The 16,111-nt window shown below is 35.2% G+C and overlaps 2 protein-coding genes and 1 pseudogene across 2 annotated transcripts; 2 read left to right on the top strand and 1 right to left on the bottom strand.

Annotated features, from left to right (window-relative positions):
• Positions 1-1,405: 1,405 nt before the first annotated feature.
• LOC106768248 (UPF0051 protein ABCI8, chloroplastic) lies at positions 1,406-4,279 on the top strand. Its single transcript, XM_014653276.2, has 2 exons — positions 1,406-2,918; positions 3,772-4,279. Exons 1-2 carry the CDS (start codon positions 1,521-1,523, stop codon positions 3,988-3,990), a joined length of 1,617 nt encoding a protein of 538 aa, XP_014508762.1. The 5' UTR covers positions 1,406-1,520; the 3' UTR covers positions 3,991-4,279.
• A 366-nt stretch (positions 4,280-4,645) lies between these two features.
• On the top strand, positions 4,646-10,834 carry LOC106768249 (ABC transporter G family member 33-like). Its single transcript, XM_022782800.1, has 15 exons — positions 4,646-4,654; positions 5,359-5,684; positions 6,059-6,182; positions 6,339-6,424; positions 6,791-6,875; positions 7,155-7,314; positions 7,414-7,490; positions 7,567-7,620; positions 7,729-7,819; positions 7,907-7,941; positions 8,081-8,238; positions 8,394-8,609; positions 9,145-9,316; positions 9,401-9,655; positions 10,185-10,834. The coding sequence occupies exons 1-15, from the start codon at positions 4,646-4,648 to the stop codon at positions 10,452-10,454; spliced, it is 2,118 nt and encodes a 705-aa protein (XP_022638521.1). The 3' UTR covers positions 10,455-10,834.
• Positions 10,835-12,927: 2,093 nt separating this feature from the next.
• The window catches only part of LOC106765890, a 4,601-nt pseudogene continuing 1,417 nt past the window's right edge, over positions 12,928-16,111 (bottom strand).

Below are 16,111 nucleotides of genomic sequence, written 5' to 3'. Positions count from 1 at the left end.
CATAAACTATTTTGTTATAAAATAATACGGACTTAAACTAATATAACTTAATTAAAATAATTTATCCTTTTGCTGTTAAAATATATAACATATCGTTCTCATTATTTAAACAATTTTAATATATTTTCAAATAAAATACAATTATTGAATATAGCCAAAAATTATTTATACATCGACTTCACATCTAAATCACCTATTCTATATTACTTTCATAACTTAACTAGCTACAATTTTAATAGAAAATTGAACTTATATATAAAATGTTCTAATGAATGAGTTCATCGTATCTTCATTATTGTGAACTAACAGAATTATCTTTGTTTTGTTCTAGAAGGATCACGTGCAAAACTTTCAACCTCTATGAAAAACTTTCCAAAACCAACTAAAAATATGGACAATTTTTTTTAAATCAATTAATCTATGAGTTTTTTTTTTCTTCTATTTATACATTTTGTACTTAAATAATAAAATATTAATACTTATTTCAATTTATCACCTATAATCTTAAACAATTCAAAGGTAGTTATAATTTTATCCTTCTAATGTATCACTAAAAACATTTAAAAACTACTTTCAGTTCTGTTTTCAATATTGAAAAAATTAATTAACATCATAAATAATTAACAAAATTATCAAATTAATAATAAATTATATTTTACATTAATTTACACAACATAAAATAAAAATTATTTTTATTTAAACCATTATATTTCTGTTAGTTTTTTAAAATCGAAAATCGAAAATTATATTTTTCTCACAATTTTTTAAATTCCTTCTTTAAAAAAAATTACAAGTAAGGATAGGGAAATCAATTACATGTAGGAATTTTTTTTATTTAAATTGGGTTTATTTTTGAAAAAGATAAATCTATATGAATTCAGCACAGGCCTCTCCTCTGGTCCATTTTTTTTCCTATTAAATATTTAATTAAACATTTATTTTTCTGGAAGCAATTACGTCTTGTAATCAATTTCTCCTTTTACAAGAAAACATGTGCAACTTTTGCTTTCAACATTTTGACGTAAGAATTTAGATAAAAAAGATTATTTTTAAGAGTATTTTTAAAAGAAAAAAAGATTCCAAATATTAAGGTTAAATATATCCAATAAACTGATAGCTCACAGCGCAACAAAACAATACTCATAAATAACTGACTGTTTCTTTCTCATTCAGCAAAACACAGCTTCAAATATGAGCACTGCACAACAAAAAATTCTTCTTCAATTTGTCTTCATGGAATAAGGTTGTCATATTGAAGATGAAAAACAAGTAGCTAAAAAAAATAAAAAATTATTAGGAAAATAGCAAGGTAAGTAAAAATACAAGAAAAACAAATTTTAGTTGTGTGCGTGGCACACACAAGACAGAAGAGTGAGTGGGCGTAAAATTTCTAAATTTGAATTTGATGATTTTGGAAAATCAAAGTTGCACGCTGAGGACACACGACACCCACAAGTAAGTTGGAAGGAATCAAATTTCCAATCTTCTTTAATTATCTGTGTCAAACCAAAACTTCATCCATGGCGTCTCTTCTCCGCTGCAACGGTCTCTCCATCTCTCCCTTGCCTCCGCAACCCACGCGCCACCCCAAATCCATTGTCCCCCCAACCCTAAACATCAAACCCCCAAAACCTTCGCGCCACGTTACGGTGCGCGCCGAGGTGAAAGAGACCGCCGCAACTGCCACTTCCTCCGACGAGAAGATACGTGAAATCCTCCGCAACCGCGATTATGATAAGAAGTTCGGATTCAGCATACACATCGATTCCGACTCGATTCCTAAAGGCCTCTCGAAAGAAACTATTCGTCTGATCTCGTCCCTGAAAGAGGAACCTGAATGGATGCTGGAATTCCGCTTGAATGCATTTGAGAAATTCCTGTCCATGAAAGTCCCTACCTGGTCCGACAACACCTACCCTCCTATCGATTTCCAGGACATCTGCTACTACTCGGCTCCCAAGAAGAAACCCTCTCTGGAATCCCTCCAAGACGCCGATCCCGAACTCCTCCGCTACTTCGACAAGCTCGGCGTTCCTCTCAACGAGCAGAAGCGTCTCGCCAACGTCGCCGTCGACGCCGTCCTCGACAGCGTCTCCATCGCCACCACCCACCGCAAAACCCTCGAGAAGGCCGGGGTCATATTCTGCTCCATCTCCGATGCTATCAAGGAGTACCCCGAGTTAGTCCGCAAGTACTTAGGGAGGGTCGTGCCCACCGATGACAACTACTACGCAGCGTTGAACTCCGCCGTCTTCAGCGACGGGTCGTTCTGCTACATTCCCAAAGACACCAAGTGCCCGATGCAGATCTCCACCTACTTCAGAATCAACGCGCTGGAAACGGGGCAGTTTGAGCGGACTTTGATCGTTGCCGACGACAGGAGCTTTGTGGAGTATTTGGAAGGGTGCACTGCGCCGTCCTATGACCGGAACCAGCTCCACGCAGCGGTGGTGGAGTTGTACTGTGGGGAAGGGGCGGAGATAAAGTACTCCACGGTGCAGAATTGGTACGCTGGGGATGAGAATGGGAAAGGTGGAATTTACAATTTCGTGACGAAGAGAGGAGTGTGTGACGGGTCGCGGTCGAAGATATCGTGGACGCAGGTGGAGACGGGTTCTGCGATCACGTGGAAGTATCCGAGTGTTGTGTTGGAGGGAGATGATAGTGTTGGGGAGTTCTATTCCGTTGCTTTGACGAATAACTATCAGCAGGCTGATACAGGGACCAAGATGATACACAAAGGGAAGAACACAAGGAGTAGGATTATCTCCAAGGGTATATCGGTTGGACATTCCAGGAACTGTTATAGAGGGCTGGTTCAGGTTCTCTCCAAGGCGGACAATGCGCGAAACTCATCGCAGTGTGACTCCATGCTTATTGGGGATAATGCAGCTGCCAATACCTATCCTTACATTCAGGTGTGTAGTAGCATGCCTTTTACTTTTCTTGTGTGTTTTGTCTGTCTTGCTGGAACGATTCTAGGTAAGTTGTTTTGATAAACAAAGTGGAATTGTGTGATTTATGCAGCTAACTTTACCTACCGGAATAGGCTTTTGTTGTAGCGGTTGGTTGGAATCAGAAAAAATGTTTATTTCTTTTGGATATAATAGGAAAGGGTTAATGCAAGAGGATAAACAATAGTATAGAACTAAGGAAACCATTATTTTGGACTTAAGAATTTAAGATAGGAATTGGCCTTGATGGTATTGGAGTTTATATCTAAGCTTGTTGTTTAATCTATCTTAACCGTTAGAAGAACCCACACTAATGTATGGCCTTGTGAAACTTCACATTCAAAAGTGTTGAATCCTCAATGAGAGGGAATGTGCCGGAGTTTTAGTATAATCAAATTAAGTAGAGAGAGGATTTGTACCGTTGGCTCAGACTTAGACCGAGACTTTTGGTCTATCTCTTTGTTGTTGGTTTGAAAAAGAAGGATAATGATACTTAGACAATATTTTTTTGACAACATTTGAACATCATCTACGTGTCATTCTGTGATTGGTCTAAATAATCAATAATAATAATCATTTTCTTATTTTGGACCAATCACAGAATGACACGTAGATGTTTCAAATGTTATCAAAATAATGTTGTCTAAGTATATTGTCCAAAAAAAGAAACAGCTGATCATCAGTTTTTTGGAGTTATTCCCTGCCCCACCTAACCCGCAGTACTTCCCATTTTCTTTTGTCTTTCTTTATTTTCTCCCTGCTTCCATATCTGCCATGATACTTTTGTTTTGCTAAAGCAATCACGATTACTTTGTAGGTGAAAAATCCAACGGCAAGAATTGAGCATGAAGCCAGTACATCTAAAATTGGAGAAGATCAACTGTTCTATTTTCAGCAAAGGGGAATAGACTATGAAAAAGCAATGGCCGCAATGATCTCTGGCTTTTGCCGTGATGTCTTCAATGAGCTTCCTGATGAATTTGGTTCTGAGGTGAACCAACTCATGAGCTTGAAGCTTGAGGGCTCGGTAGGTTAAACAGTTTGTTAAGCACATTATTTGGAATTTGCTCAGGGCATTTGTTCTTGAAGTTGTACAAGGCCATAGAGGTGCTGCATTCCGAAGGATGTGTACATGCTGTATATAGATGTTGTCTTCTAGTTTACCACAAAAGGGCCCTCAAGCATTTTACCAATTTTCTACCTTAATAAGTTATCACTGTAATCCTATAATTTTGTTTTGTGGATTTACTCTGGATTACCAATTGTTTAATATAACTCAGTGTTTTAGAGGTATTGAGAATCTATCTGTTAGTATCATGGCTTCAGCAGGTACTGATGGTACATAATCACTTCCTTTAACGAGGAAAAGACATCCCACGTTGCCATAATAAATTAATATCCCCTGTAATCTATTTCTACATTTACAGCCTGACTGTTCAGCGTTCAGTAATTCTGTCAAACCATAATATCAGAATTAGTTCTAAATATGTAGATCCTGACAAACATGTTATAATGAAATACAAATGGAAAGTTAACAAGATGATACAATGGTAAAATCAAAATATTGGTGCCACCTATGGCTTTAGCAAAAATCTAGTATAAATGACATCAAAATGATCCTTGTCAGTTGTTTTTACATCAAGTTGAACAATTTCTGGGTATTTATCATCAGAGGACCAAACTGATGAGTAATGACAATGGTATCTTCGGAAGATCAAAATGGATGTTTACTGTATTTGAAATGATAAATGCTAGAGATTAGTTTGCACACAGAGACCATTTCCTTTGTTTTTTAATCTTCATTCATATTTGATCAAATGTTCTCTCCCTGTGTTTTTATTTTTTATGTTGAAATACGATTCCTAGTTAGGCTGGTCATTCTTTTTCAGATATTTGGTAGAAATATTGCGTACTTGAATTCATTTGGAGCATGTCAATTAGAGGGACCTGATTTGTCTGGAAAAAGTCGTGGGAAACTAAAATCACAGTCTAAACTAGAGGGATAAAGGTGTAGTTAAGCCCAAAGAAAAAAAGAGTGGATAAGTGAAAGCAAACATGCTTACCGATAAGATTTGAAAGCCCGTTGTGTCAACTGAATGAACCTTGACAATCATATGACCAGATTGGATTTGTTTCCCAATCAAGGGACCACAGTAGAGGTGGCTGTATAGGTTTTTCTTCACAAATGCTTTTCCCAGTTTTAAAGGAGAAACACACTGGTTTTTCTGTGTGAAATCTTCTCTTTCTCCCTTCCATGCATCCCTCCACAATCTGTGACAATCATTGGCAACTTTTGGCATAATTGTGAGGAGCTTGAGGTTCAACAGCTCCAGTAGTAGCTGCTTCAGAAAGTTCCCAGTTCAACACAACTCCAATGGAGTTAACTCCAAGAGGAAGGACTTAGGGCCATGTGTTGACCTTTGACAGAGACGCGGATTCTTTTGTGGAGGAAGACAAGGAGCTTCAGTCCAAGTGGGCTGCCATAGAGAAGCTACCAACTTTCAAAAGGATCAAGACTTCTTTTGTTGATATCACTCAGGAGGACAGTACAAGCAGCAAGGCCAGAGAAACAGTGGAAAAGTTTGGAGCTTGGAGAAGCAGCAGCAAAAGGGTGGTTGATGTTACCAAGCTTGGAGCAGTGGAAAAGCGTTTGTTCATTGACAGGCGCATACAGCACATTGAGAATGATAACCTCCAATTGCTGCAGAAACTAAGAGAAAGGATGGACAGGTATATTTGCACTTGCTTTTATTGATCAAGCTGTAATCAGTGTTGTCAAAAACAGAATAAGTGTAACATTCTGGTTAGAGAGAGTAATTGGTAAAGAGGAGGGGGGTATTTACAAGTAACAAATTCTTCAAATTTGTCTTTTTGGTCACAGAGGATTTTGGTATGGACCCAATTGCAAAATATGATAGCTTTTGACCTATTTTCAAAGTTCTATTCCCCCATTCTACTTGCTTGTTACTTTTGTTTCAGTTTCACAATTTGATCTTGTAGAGACATACTTCTGATTACTAGGATCACTTTGCATCATCAGTTACATGTTGTGCAAGTTGATGTTGGTACTTTATTTCAAGAATTGACATATTGGTTGTTTTCAGAGTCAATGTGAAGCTACCTACCGTGGAGATCAAGTACAAGAACCTGAATGTAGGAGCAGAATGTGAGGTTGTTCAAGGGAAGGCTCTCCCAACTCTATGGAACTCCTTTTCTAGCTCACTTTCTGTAAGCATGCTTCCTCCTTGAACCTAATCAGGTCACTAAGAAACCGAATTATATACAAAACAATATTAAGAAACAGAAGCTAAGAAGAACAAAGAAAAACAAAGAAATGTTTACATTTGTTCCTCATAACATAAGCTAAATTTATCCTTTGAACAGGGTTTCATGAAGACTATATCGTGTAATTCTCAAGGAGCAGAAATAAGCATTCTGAATAATGTGAGTGGCATCGTTAAGCCATCAAGGTAAGTGAATATGTTATATGCGTATGTTATTTTCAAATACCAGGTAGCTTAGAAATGCTAACAATGCACTTCATATCATCTAGACTGAAAATAGGGAGTGAAACTCACGATTTAAGTGGTTTCTCACCAATTTCAAATTACAGTAAAGAGTGTATTGCTTAACACCTACTGTTTTTTCTGCCATTTACTGACAAAAGTGCGCACATGAATGTGTGCTCAAGAACATGTTTTCTGTCTTTCTGAATTCAGTCCCTTAAAAATTCACTAGTACATTAAGCATGTATATCGTATTGTGACCACAAATATTATAAGCTTACAGTAAAAGGGACCAAATTACTAAGTTTTCAAAAATGTTTTTATATGCAGGCTTACTCTCCTTCTTGGTCCACCAGGCTGTGGGAAAACAACCCTGTTAAAGGCACTGGCTGGAAAACTAGAGCAGTCTCTCAGGGTATGTATGTTAAACACACTAACAGATTGAAGTTATCGGATAATATCATTTATTTCAAGTATCTTTTTGTATCCGAGTTCTCATAAATCATAATCATACATCAAACATGTTTGAGCATACTATAGACTAACAAGGAATGTGCTTAGCAGTGCCATTTCTGTTACTTCTCTTTAATGGAATTCTAAAAAGTCTTTAAAAAACTCATATAAGGAACAGAACCAGTAGAATTTCCCTATACTGCAATCCCTGTGATATTCTGCCGCTTTTTCTTATATTCAGGTTTCTGGAGAAATCACTTACAATGGTTACAAGCTAGATGAATTTGTTCCTCAAAAAACATCAGCTTACATAAGCCAGTATGACCTGCATGTTCCAGAGATCACTGTGAGAGAAACAATTGACTTTTCAGCTCGCTGTCAGGGAGTTGGAAGCAGAGCCGGTGATGCTTCTTACTTGCTCAATCCAAGATTATTCCACAAAATTGTAATTAATACGTTACCATTAGACATTCATATATANTATATCCTCTGCATTGCAGATGTAGTGGCTGAAATCACCAGGAGGGAAAAANAAGAAGGAATCATCCCTGACGCAGATATTGATACCTATATGAAGGTAATTTTAGTATAGACAATTAATGACATAATTACCAAACAACCACTTGACAGAGAAAATAACAAGACTTTTGCAGGCAATTTCAGTTGAAGGACAAAGCGAAAATCTTCAAACAGAATATGTTTTAAAGGTACTTCTTGTTCAAGTAGAAGCGAGTTCGAGTACATAATTTTAAAACGGCTCATTTAAGATGTTTCTATCCTTTTTGACATGTGAATACAAACTTATGATATCCCAGATTCTNGGACTGGATATGTGTGCTGACATATTGGTAGGTGATGCACTAGATAGAGGCATTTCAGGTGGACAGAAGAAAAGACTAACAACAGGTATCTGGAATGATAAATCATGTTTTATGTCACATTGTTATAGTTGAAAAAAAATTCAGAACTCAAAATTCTTGTTTTAACCTTAAGAAATCCTCCTGGCTAAAGGATACATGACATGCCTCGCCTCTTTGCCAGACCAATGACACTGATAAAATGAGGGCTAATCGAACCTTCTGCTTGGGCAGTTTTCGTCTTCATAGTCTGCTCACAGGGTGGTGTGTACCTTTGCCTCTCCTTCATTTAAACTGTTAAAATTTGTAGCTAAATAATTTCACTGTCAATCAGAATATACCTGGGGTGCCAAAGATCATGGACAATTATAACCCTGCAACCTGGATGTTGGAAGCTACCTCTGCATCTGTAGAAGCAGAACTTAAAATAGATTTTGCTCAAATATATAAGGAGCCACATCTTTACCAGTGAGCATCCAATCGGCCGCTATTCATTTTACAAATTTTTCAAACTTTTGTTTTTCAGAACTTACGTGCCATAGCTGTTTTCAGTTGTAATAGTAATGATCATAAATTTCAAAGATCACTCATCCCAAATTTTGAATTACTGTTTCTGTTTCTAGGGATACCCTTGAAGTGGTGAGAGCATTAAGTGAACCAGCACCAGGTTCGAGAGACTTACACTTCTCAACTTGTTTCCCACAAAATAGCTTGGGACAGTTCATGGCATGCCTATGGAAGCAACACTTGTCCTATTGGAGAAGTCCTGAGTACAACTTAACATGTTTTATATTCATGATCGTTTGTGCAATAGTATTTTGGCAGAAAGGGAATGAAATGTAAGTTTGTTTTCATATACTTCTAATTTGCCCTGAAAATAAACTCATTTGTTTTATCTGCAAAAAGAAATATGTATGTTAAAGGAATCTCCACAACCTCAAACTCGAGATAATGGAGACACAACATTTTATCCTCACACTTCATTTGTTCCACCGCCTGCTTCAACATATGGACTAAAGTTGAATGGAGATTATTAAATTAACATATCGGGGGTTCTTCTACTTTTGATAAGTTCTGTCAGCAGAGAGAAGTTGAAATCCATAAACTAGTACTTTCAGCACTTTCATTCTGATAACCACATAGAGGAACAAGTGAATTACTCAACCAAGTTTCGTGAATAGTGTGCCTTTTAAGAATGCATAAAACAGTATATATGTTTATGTTAAATCATATTAGGTACAATCAACAGAAGACATTCTTAAACTATGAATTTTATGATGCAGAAAACTTTAGTGTTTGCATGATTCTAGTGTAGTGCTAAACTTGAAAGTGTATGGATGAATGTTCTGACATATACTTCTTCGGTTGTTAAAGAAACAATCAGCAGGATTTGTTCAAAGTACTTGGATCCATGTATATTGCTGTAATATTCTTGGCAATAAGTTACTGCTCGACAATTCTGCCATATGTGGCTACTGAGCGTGCTGTCTTGTACCGAGAAAAATTTGCTGGCATGTATTCCTCCACTGCTTATTCATTTGCACAGGTTTTTAGTTGCATCAAACAATTTAAGTGGTACTTATTTGGTAGGAAAAATAGATGTTATCAAATCAGTAATTTCTTAATGTAGGTGGCTATTGAAATACCATATATCTTAGTGCAATCAATTTTATATGTGGCCATCACATATCCAATGATAGGTTTCCATTGGTCAGTTCAGAAAGTGTTTTGGTACTTCTATACCACATTCTGTACATTTTTGTACTTTGTATATCTTGGAATGATGGTAATGTCGATGAACGCCAATCTCGACATAGCTTCTGTTTTGTCAACTGCGATCTACACCATATTCAATCTCTTTTCTGGATACCTCATGCCAGGACTGGTAAGTCTTTTGTATCTATCAATTTTTCTTTATAATTTTTAGATATATTAGATTATTAGATATCTTATTTTTATCTTTTATTTTTAGTTAGCTTGTTATTTATTTTTTATTTGTATTTTGAAGTTAATCCATATTTTTTCTATTATAAATAGAGTATCCTATATTTATATTCAACATAAGAAAGATTAATTTCATACATACTTTTTTACAATATTCAACAATAATAATTTAGCGTTTATAGCATTATAAGGGCTTGAATTTGTACCTTAATTATATTTGCACCTTAATTATATTTGCATCCAAAATAGTTTTGTGGGAATTTGGATCCACGTTTCTGAGCAACCCAATCCCAGACAAAATGCTTCCTTTTAAAGGTGAATTTTTTCTTTATATCAGTAACTGCATCTCTGAATTCTATCAGTAACTTAATTCATGCATTTGACTGGGGGAGCTGAATGTCCATAGTACATGCCAATAAGTACAAGATGCTTTGAAGCCTTAGATATTAACCATGTCTCTTAATGTACAGAAAATTCCTAAATGGTGGGTTTGGTGCTACTGGATTTGTCCTACTGCTTGGTCCTTGAATGGCCTCCTAACTTCACAATATGGAGATTTGGAGGAGAAGAAGGTAACCGTCTTTGGGAAGCACCAATCAGTTGGTTCCTTTTTACATGATTACTATGTTTTTTGGCATGACAGATTAAACATTGTGGCTGTGGTGCTCATTGCTTACCCTATTGTTTATGCTTCTCTGTTTGCCTATTTCATAAAGAAAATGAATTACCAAAAGAGATAAGACAGATGCAGACACGGATACATATTTGTTTCTTCTGCAGTGTGGTGGCTTCAATTTTCATGTATAGAAATATAGAAACCTGTGGTTACATAGATTAGCAAGATGTCTACAGCAAGATATTCTCATATGTACCATGTAATGTTCAAATTTGTTTTATTTGTTTTTATAGTTTAATGTTGGTTCTGTAGATCCCTGCAGAAAGTGTAGGAAAACGAAAATGGTGAAAAGAAGTTCTATATTGAACCTTTCTACCAGGGGCTTACAAAACAAGTGAAAGTGATAAAGGTTTATGGGGCATATTTTTTCAGGAAAAGCTGTAGTGATAAACAATATTCAAGTTGTACAAGTTAAAATAACACTTTTTAATTAGTAGAAAATTGAGGGCTTAGAAAACTCTTTGTATCTATAATATATATATATATATATATATATATATATATATATATATATATATATATATATATATTTCATTTTAGTTCCCCTTAACTTTGATTGTTATTAGCATCCCTGTTAATTTTTGCTTTCACTATAGTTATGGATGCCAAGTCAACATGGAGTGATGACCTTACTAGCAAAAATTAGGTAACAAAATAAATTTTTTAATAGTAGAGATTAAAATGAGAATCTTTTAATATAAGAGAACTTATATAAAAACAATTATAATTTTATATGGATAAAAATATTAGGGTGAGAGAGGAAATATTCTTTTAATAAAGATTCAGTAGATATAAACAAATTTAACTTTATATAAACAAATTATAAACAAATTTAACTTTATTCAGTGAAACTATATTTAAAAAGTCATTTATTAAACGAGTTTTTATTTCAATAGATCTCTTTTATTTTTATTTTTTTATGTCAAGTTTCAAAGAAAATTAGTTTTAAAAATACTTATTTTTAAATAAAATTACTAAAATTAAGTAATATGACTAAATCTTTTTAACTGTTTTGTTTGTATTAGATAGATAGGAAAGAAGTATAAACTATCAGGACGCACTAAAATAAGTTTGTCCTTGTTTGTTTGCCTCTGTCTCATCACTAAAACAAGCACACATGATTTTGTACTAATCATTTATAATATTAAGCTTGCGTTGGAAATGTGAAGATTGCAATAGTGAATGATTATTATAACAAAGTAACGAGGTAAAGTTAATTTTTTCTACTATCATCCCTCTTAAGCTATCACAGGAATATACAAAATTGAGTCCTAACTAAAGAAATTTGAGAGATTATTGAAAAATTAACATTTTGGATATTCTAGAAAAATTGACAGAATAATAGGAGAACAAAAAAGAAAATGGTACTGTCAAAGTGTGCCCAATTAAAATGTTAGAGATCAGTGTTATACACAAACAGACTTCAAACTTAGGTGCGGGCTATAGAACTTGATAAATAAAACTAAAGTTCATAAATATAACTAAGTCCCACATCGCTGAAGATAGATAACCATCAGTAGAACTGTTGTTATAAAATTAGCACATATTACCTTTTAAACTCATACCTTTCTCGGCCTTTTGGCTAAGATCAAGTGTAGTATCTGTTCTTATCAGTTTAATATCTGATATGTGGGCCAATGGTCCACACGATATTAAATTAATTTTTTGAAGGGGAGGTCCCACTTCAGTAGCTTGCTACTGGGGTCCTCATGTGTCGCTCTAGTGTTGCACTATAGCTTGAGCCTGGCACACCCTCTATTGCAGTCCAACTCTTAAATTACATGTGAAGTTAACTAGGTGTAATTATTTTGTTGTTATCTTATGATAGTCTCAGTAGATTTTAGGGGTATTCCTGATGTCATTTTATGTCTTCTGGAATTTGAATTTTCCAATACAGTATGCAAATAAAATGGCAATTGAAATAGGGAAGACAATTAGAACCACACCAATTACACTAAGAAAATCATGGTGAAACCCATAATAATCTTCCAAAAATTGGGAAATTGTTTTCTTTTGTTCAAAGGCTGATATTTCTTGGTCTGCATCTCCATACTGTGAAGTAAGCATCCCATTCAATGCCCAAGATGCAGGGCATAAATAATACATCCAAATCCACCACTTGGGAATTTGCTGCATTGAAGAATACTGTCCTTTAGTATACATTTCAAGCAGTATACGAAGAAAAGATACATTAACCATCAAGATATTATTATGTCATGTATTATGTTAAGAAATGAGACTGCTCATTCAATGATCACTATGATGGGAGATAAAGGTAAACAATCAAATTAGTATAGATTTTATGATCCAATAGCTCGTATTTTCTTTTTCTCTCTACTGAGAAATGTTTCTTCTCCATACTCAGAACTTTGGAACTTGGAACATTTGATAAAAAGTTAAATTAACTCTACACCAGTGTTTAACTTGAAGATAGTTATACATACTGAAATTTCTTCGGTCAAAAGTGAAAAATTTGTTTAGTGTATTAAATAATATATTTAATTTCTTCAAAGTTACCGAGTCTTTTATTAGCAAAACTAAAAAAAGTACCCACAAAATAAAGTGAGCATGGTGTAGGAAGATGAAGCCACAATAGAAGCCAATTGAACATTTGGTGTCAATGAAACAAGGAGCATCCCTAGATAATTGAAGTATAACAAATTGCAGAAAGTGACCAAAATATTTTATAAACAGACCAATCATAGCCCAACATAGGATATGTGATTATCACATATACAACAGCTTGAATGACTAGATAGGAAACCTCAATTAGGACCTGCAAAAGAAATAAATTGAAGTTACCCGAAGTTATTGGAAGAGTCATGAAAACATAAACATTGAGTAAATTGATGCAATATTTGGTATGCTGCAATTGTGGTGAAGATATTATATTAATAAGAGTTACTTTATTTTCTTAATGAATGAAAATATTTGAAAAGGAATGTTGAATTCACGTTTTGAAGAGAACTAAACCTGTGCAAAAGAATAGTCCCAGGGAGAGTACATTCCAGCAAATTTTTCACGGTACAGAGCAGTGCGCTCTGTGGCCACATATGGCAAAACTGATGAGCAGTTATTTATCCCAAAGAAGATTACAGCAGAGTACATTGCACCAAATACATTGAACACATCTTGTTCGCTATTTCTGTGAAATAAACAAAAAGGAAAATTATTCAGTCCTTTTTAAAATGCAGCTTACTTAAATGCATTAGGAAAATGCATTTTAAATATTCCTTTTTTTCAATGCAGAGTAAAATTTTGACTACTAACATTTTCTTTCCTTTCTTCCAGAACAGCATTCCAAACACAAGAGATAAGGCAGTCACAAAAATGATGCGAGTCAAGTTGTATGAAGGACTTCTCCAATAGGACAAATGTTGTTTCCACAAACATGTTTTGAACTGTTCCCAACCATTTTGTGGAAAATGAGATGGAAAATACAAATCTCTGGAGTCTGGTGGTGGTGTGCTTAATTGCTCAATCAACGCTTTGTTCTGTCTGCACTCAGTTGAATTAATATCATGTAAAGATCACATGCATATGAATTATAAATACTATTTTGCTTGCTTTATTTCCACTTTATGAAAAAGATTTGCTTCGAGATTGGGATAATAGAAATATTATATAGGACCAGAAACTGGAGAAAATTAGTAATAGTACTAGCTAGGTTTATACTAGAAACTGTAAACAAATAATTCTTTCAAGACGTGACACATAAATAAAGTTCTACTATTTCTTACTCATATAAGGTTGATTCCCTATAAATTTGGGCAAAATCTACTCCGAGTTCAGATTCTGCTGATCTTGAAGTAACCTCTAGCATCCATGTTGATGGGTTGTAGTTGTCTCTAATCTTTTGCACTCCCGGTATTCTCTTTATAACAAAAGATGCAAGAATGCAAACCAAGATTTTGCAATCAAACATTGGTGATGAAAAAGAAATGAAGTTGTGCATGCGACAGTTCTTCCTGTTCCAACTACATTCTTCACTGCTCTCATTACAACTGCAGCTCAATAGTATGAATGACTTCATTCACAAATTCCTGAAAAAAGAAAGAAGCCATAAAAAAATGAATCCACCGAGAGGAGAGCCATACAGCTTTAGTTTTGGCATCGATCTGAGAAGGAAGCCGTAGCCAAGCAGAAAAAAATCACAGATTCCTCTACTGTTATGTTTGGAGAGTGTATGTCATTTTGTTTACAGTAACCTGATACTCTGGCAAATGTTTCCTGAACCTTAGGGTAGCCGCCAATTCTAATCTCTCCTTCTATAATACCACCAGTCTTTCTTCCACACAGGACATCCATCAAAGTTGTTTTCCCTGCTCCGCTCACTCCCATCAGCGCTGTTAGTATGCCAGGTCTAAATGAACCTGTGATGTCAGAAAGGAGCTGAAGCCTTCTCTCAGTAAAACCTCTATTTCTCATTTCCTGCATTCAATATGATATAATTTCCAATTACGCACATGCGTGTAACTTCATACTCAAGAACTAGCAATAATTTAATTCATCCAAGTTACCAAAGGGGTATCAACATAGTATTGGACATCATGAAATGCTACTGCCAGTGGCTGGAAAGGTAGAACCAATCCTCCTGAAGAAAAGTACAGAAAGAAGGAATGAAATCACAGTATAAAGTTTCACAGTTCAGCTGAAACAAAATAGTAAAGGGGGGACGGGCATGAAGAAGACAGGTGCTCACGTGTTCTGGTTTCCACAGTATTTTCAATCAGAGAAGTAACAGGTTTCTTGTCTGCAACAATGCTACTGTTGTTTTCTNGCTGTTCCTGTAACTCTGGATGCTTCTCAGAAGATATAAGTGTTCGAGATCTCGCAGGAGCTAATGGAGCAATGCCAAAGTGAAGGTTACAATAAAGGTCTAAGGGCATTGTTATTTACCACATGAAATGTCCAAGTAAACAATGCAAAGTGAACTTACAATTCAAGAAAGTCAGCATCAAGGTAAAACCTACATTGAACAGCACTGTGAATCCAATTAAGGCAGCAATTGATATCCAATAAAAGTAACCATCAAAATTTAGCCCCCGGTTATCAAGTACTTGTTGACCCATTGAGCTGTTTGCAGACATCTTCAAATAGATCAAAGGAACCAAAATGATTAGATGAGGAATTTTATAATTGCACCAAGCAGGCCTTCACATAATTGAGTAATCTCAGCTAATGACAAAATTTCATGAAAGCGGAAGTGAAAATATCTTAATTTGAGCCTTTTGAATACTTGTGACCAAATTTAGTTAACTGGTCAATCCATCTCATCAATAAAAAAGAAAAGAGTAGCGAAGACACTGCACGATTACCTTTTCCCACCTAGGAGCAAGAAATTCATTCACAGTTAAGCCTATCTCTCCATACGACACAGGAGAAACCCAAAATCCCCATCGCAACCAAGACGGCATATATGCTACAATGGAAAAGCAGCTAGAGTTATTTTCTGAACAAAATTGTGTGTTAAAAAAGTAAACCAGTTCTTGATTCTTACGCTTTGGAATGATGAAGCCACCGAATAGTAAAACAATTACTATGGCCACAGTACCAAATGACACAGAAGCAACCACAGTTTGAAAAATTGAGGCAATAAATCGAAACATAGATACCGAAGTCATGTGTAAGACAAACAAGAGAAGGAACTGGCGAAAGAATCTGAAGAGAAAAGTTAAAGTCAAAACTTGGTTAGTATGACTGAGATTACGAAACAGTTTT

The sequence above is a fragment of the Vigna radiata genome, chromosome 7 (genome assembly GCF_000741045.1).
Source record: "Vigna radiata var. radiata cultivar VC1973A chromosome 7, Vradiata_ver6, whole genome shotgun sequence".
NCBI classification, from domain to species: Eukaryota; Viridiplantae; Streptophyta; class Magnoliopsida; order Fabales; family Fabaceae; genus Vigna; species Vigna radiata.
This window is presented reverse-complemented; position numbering and strand designations above follow the sequence as displayed.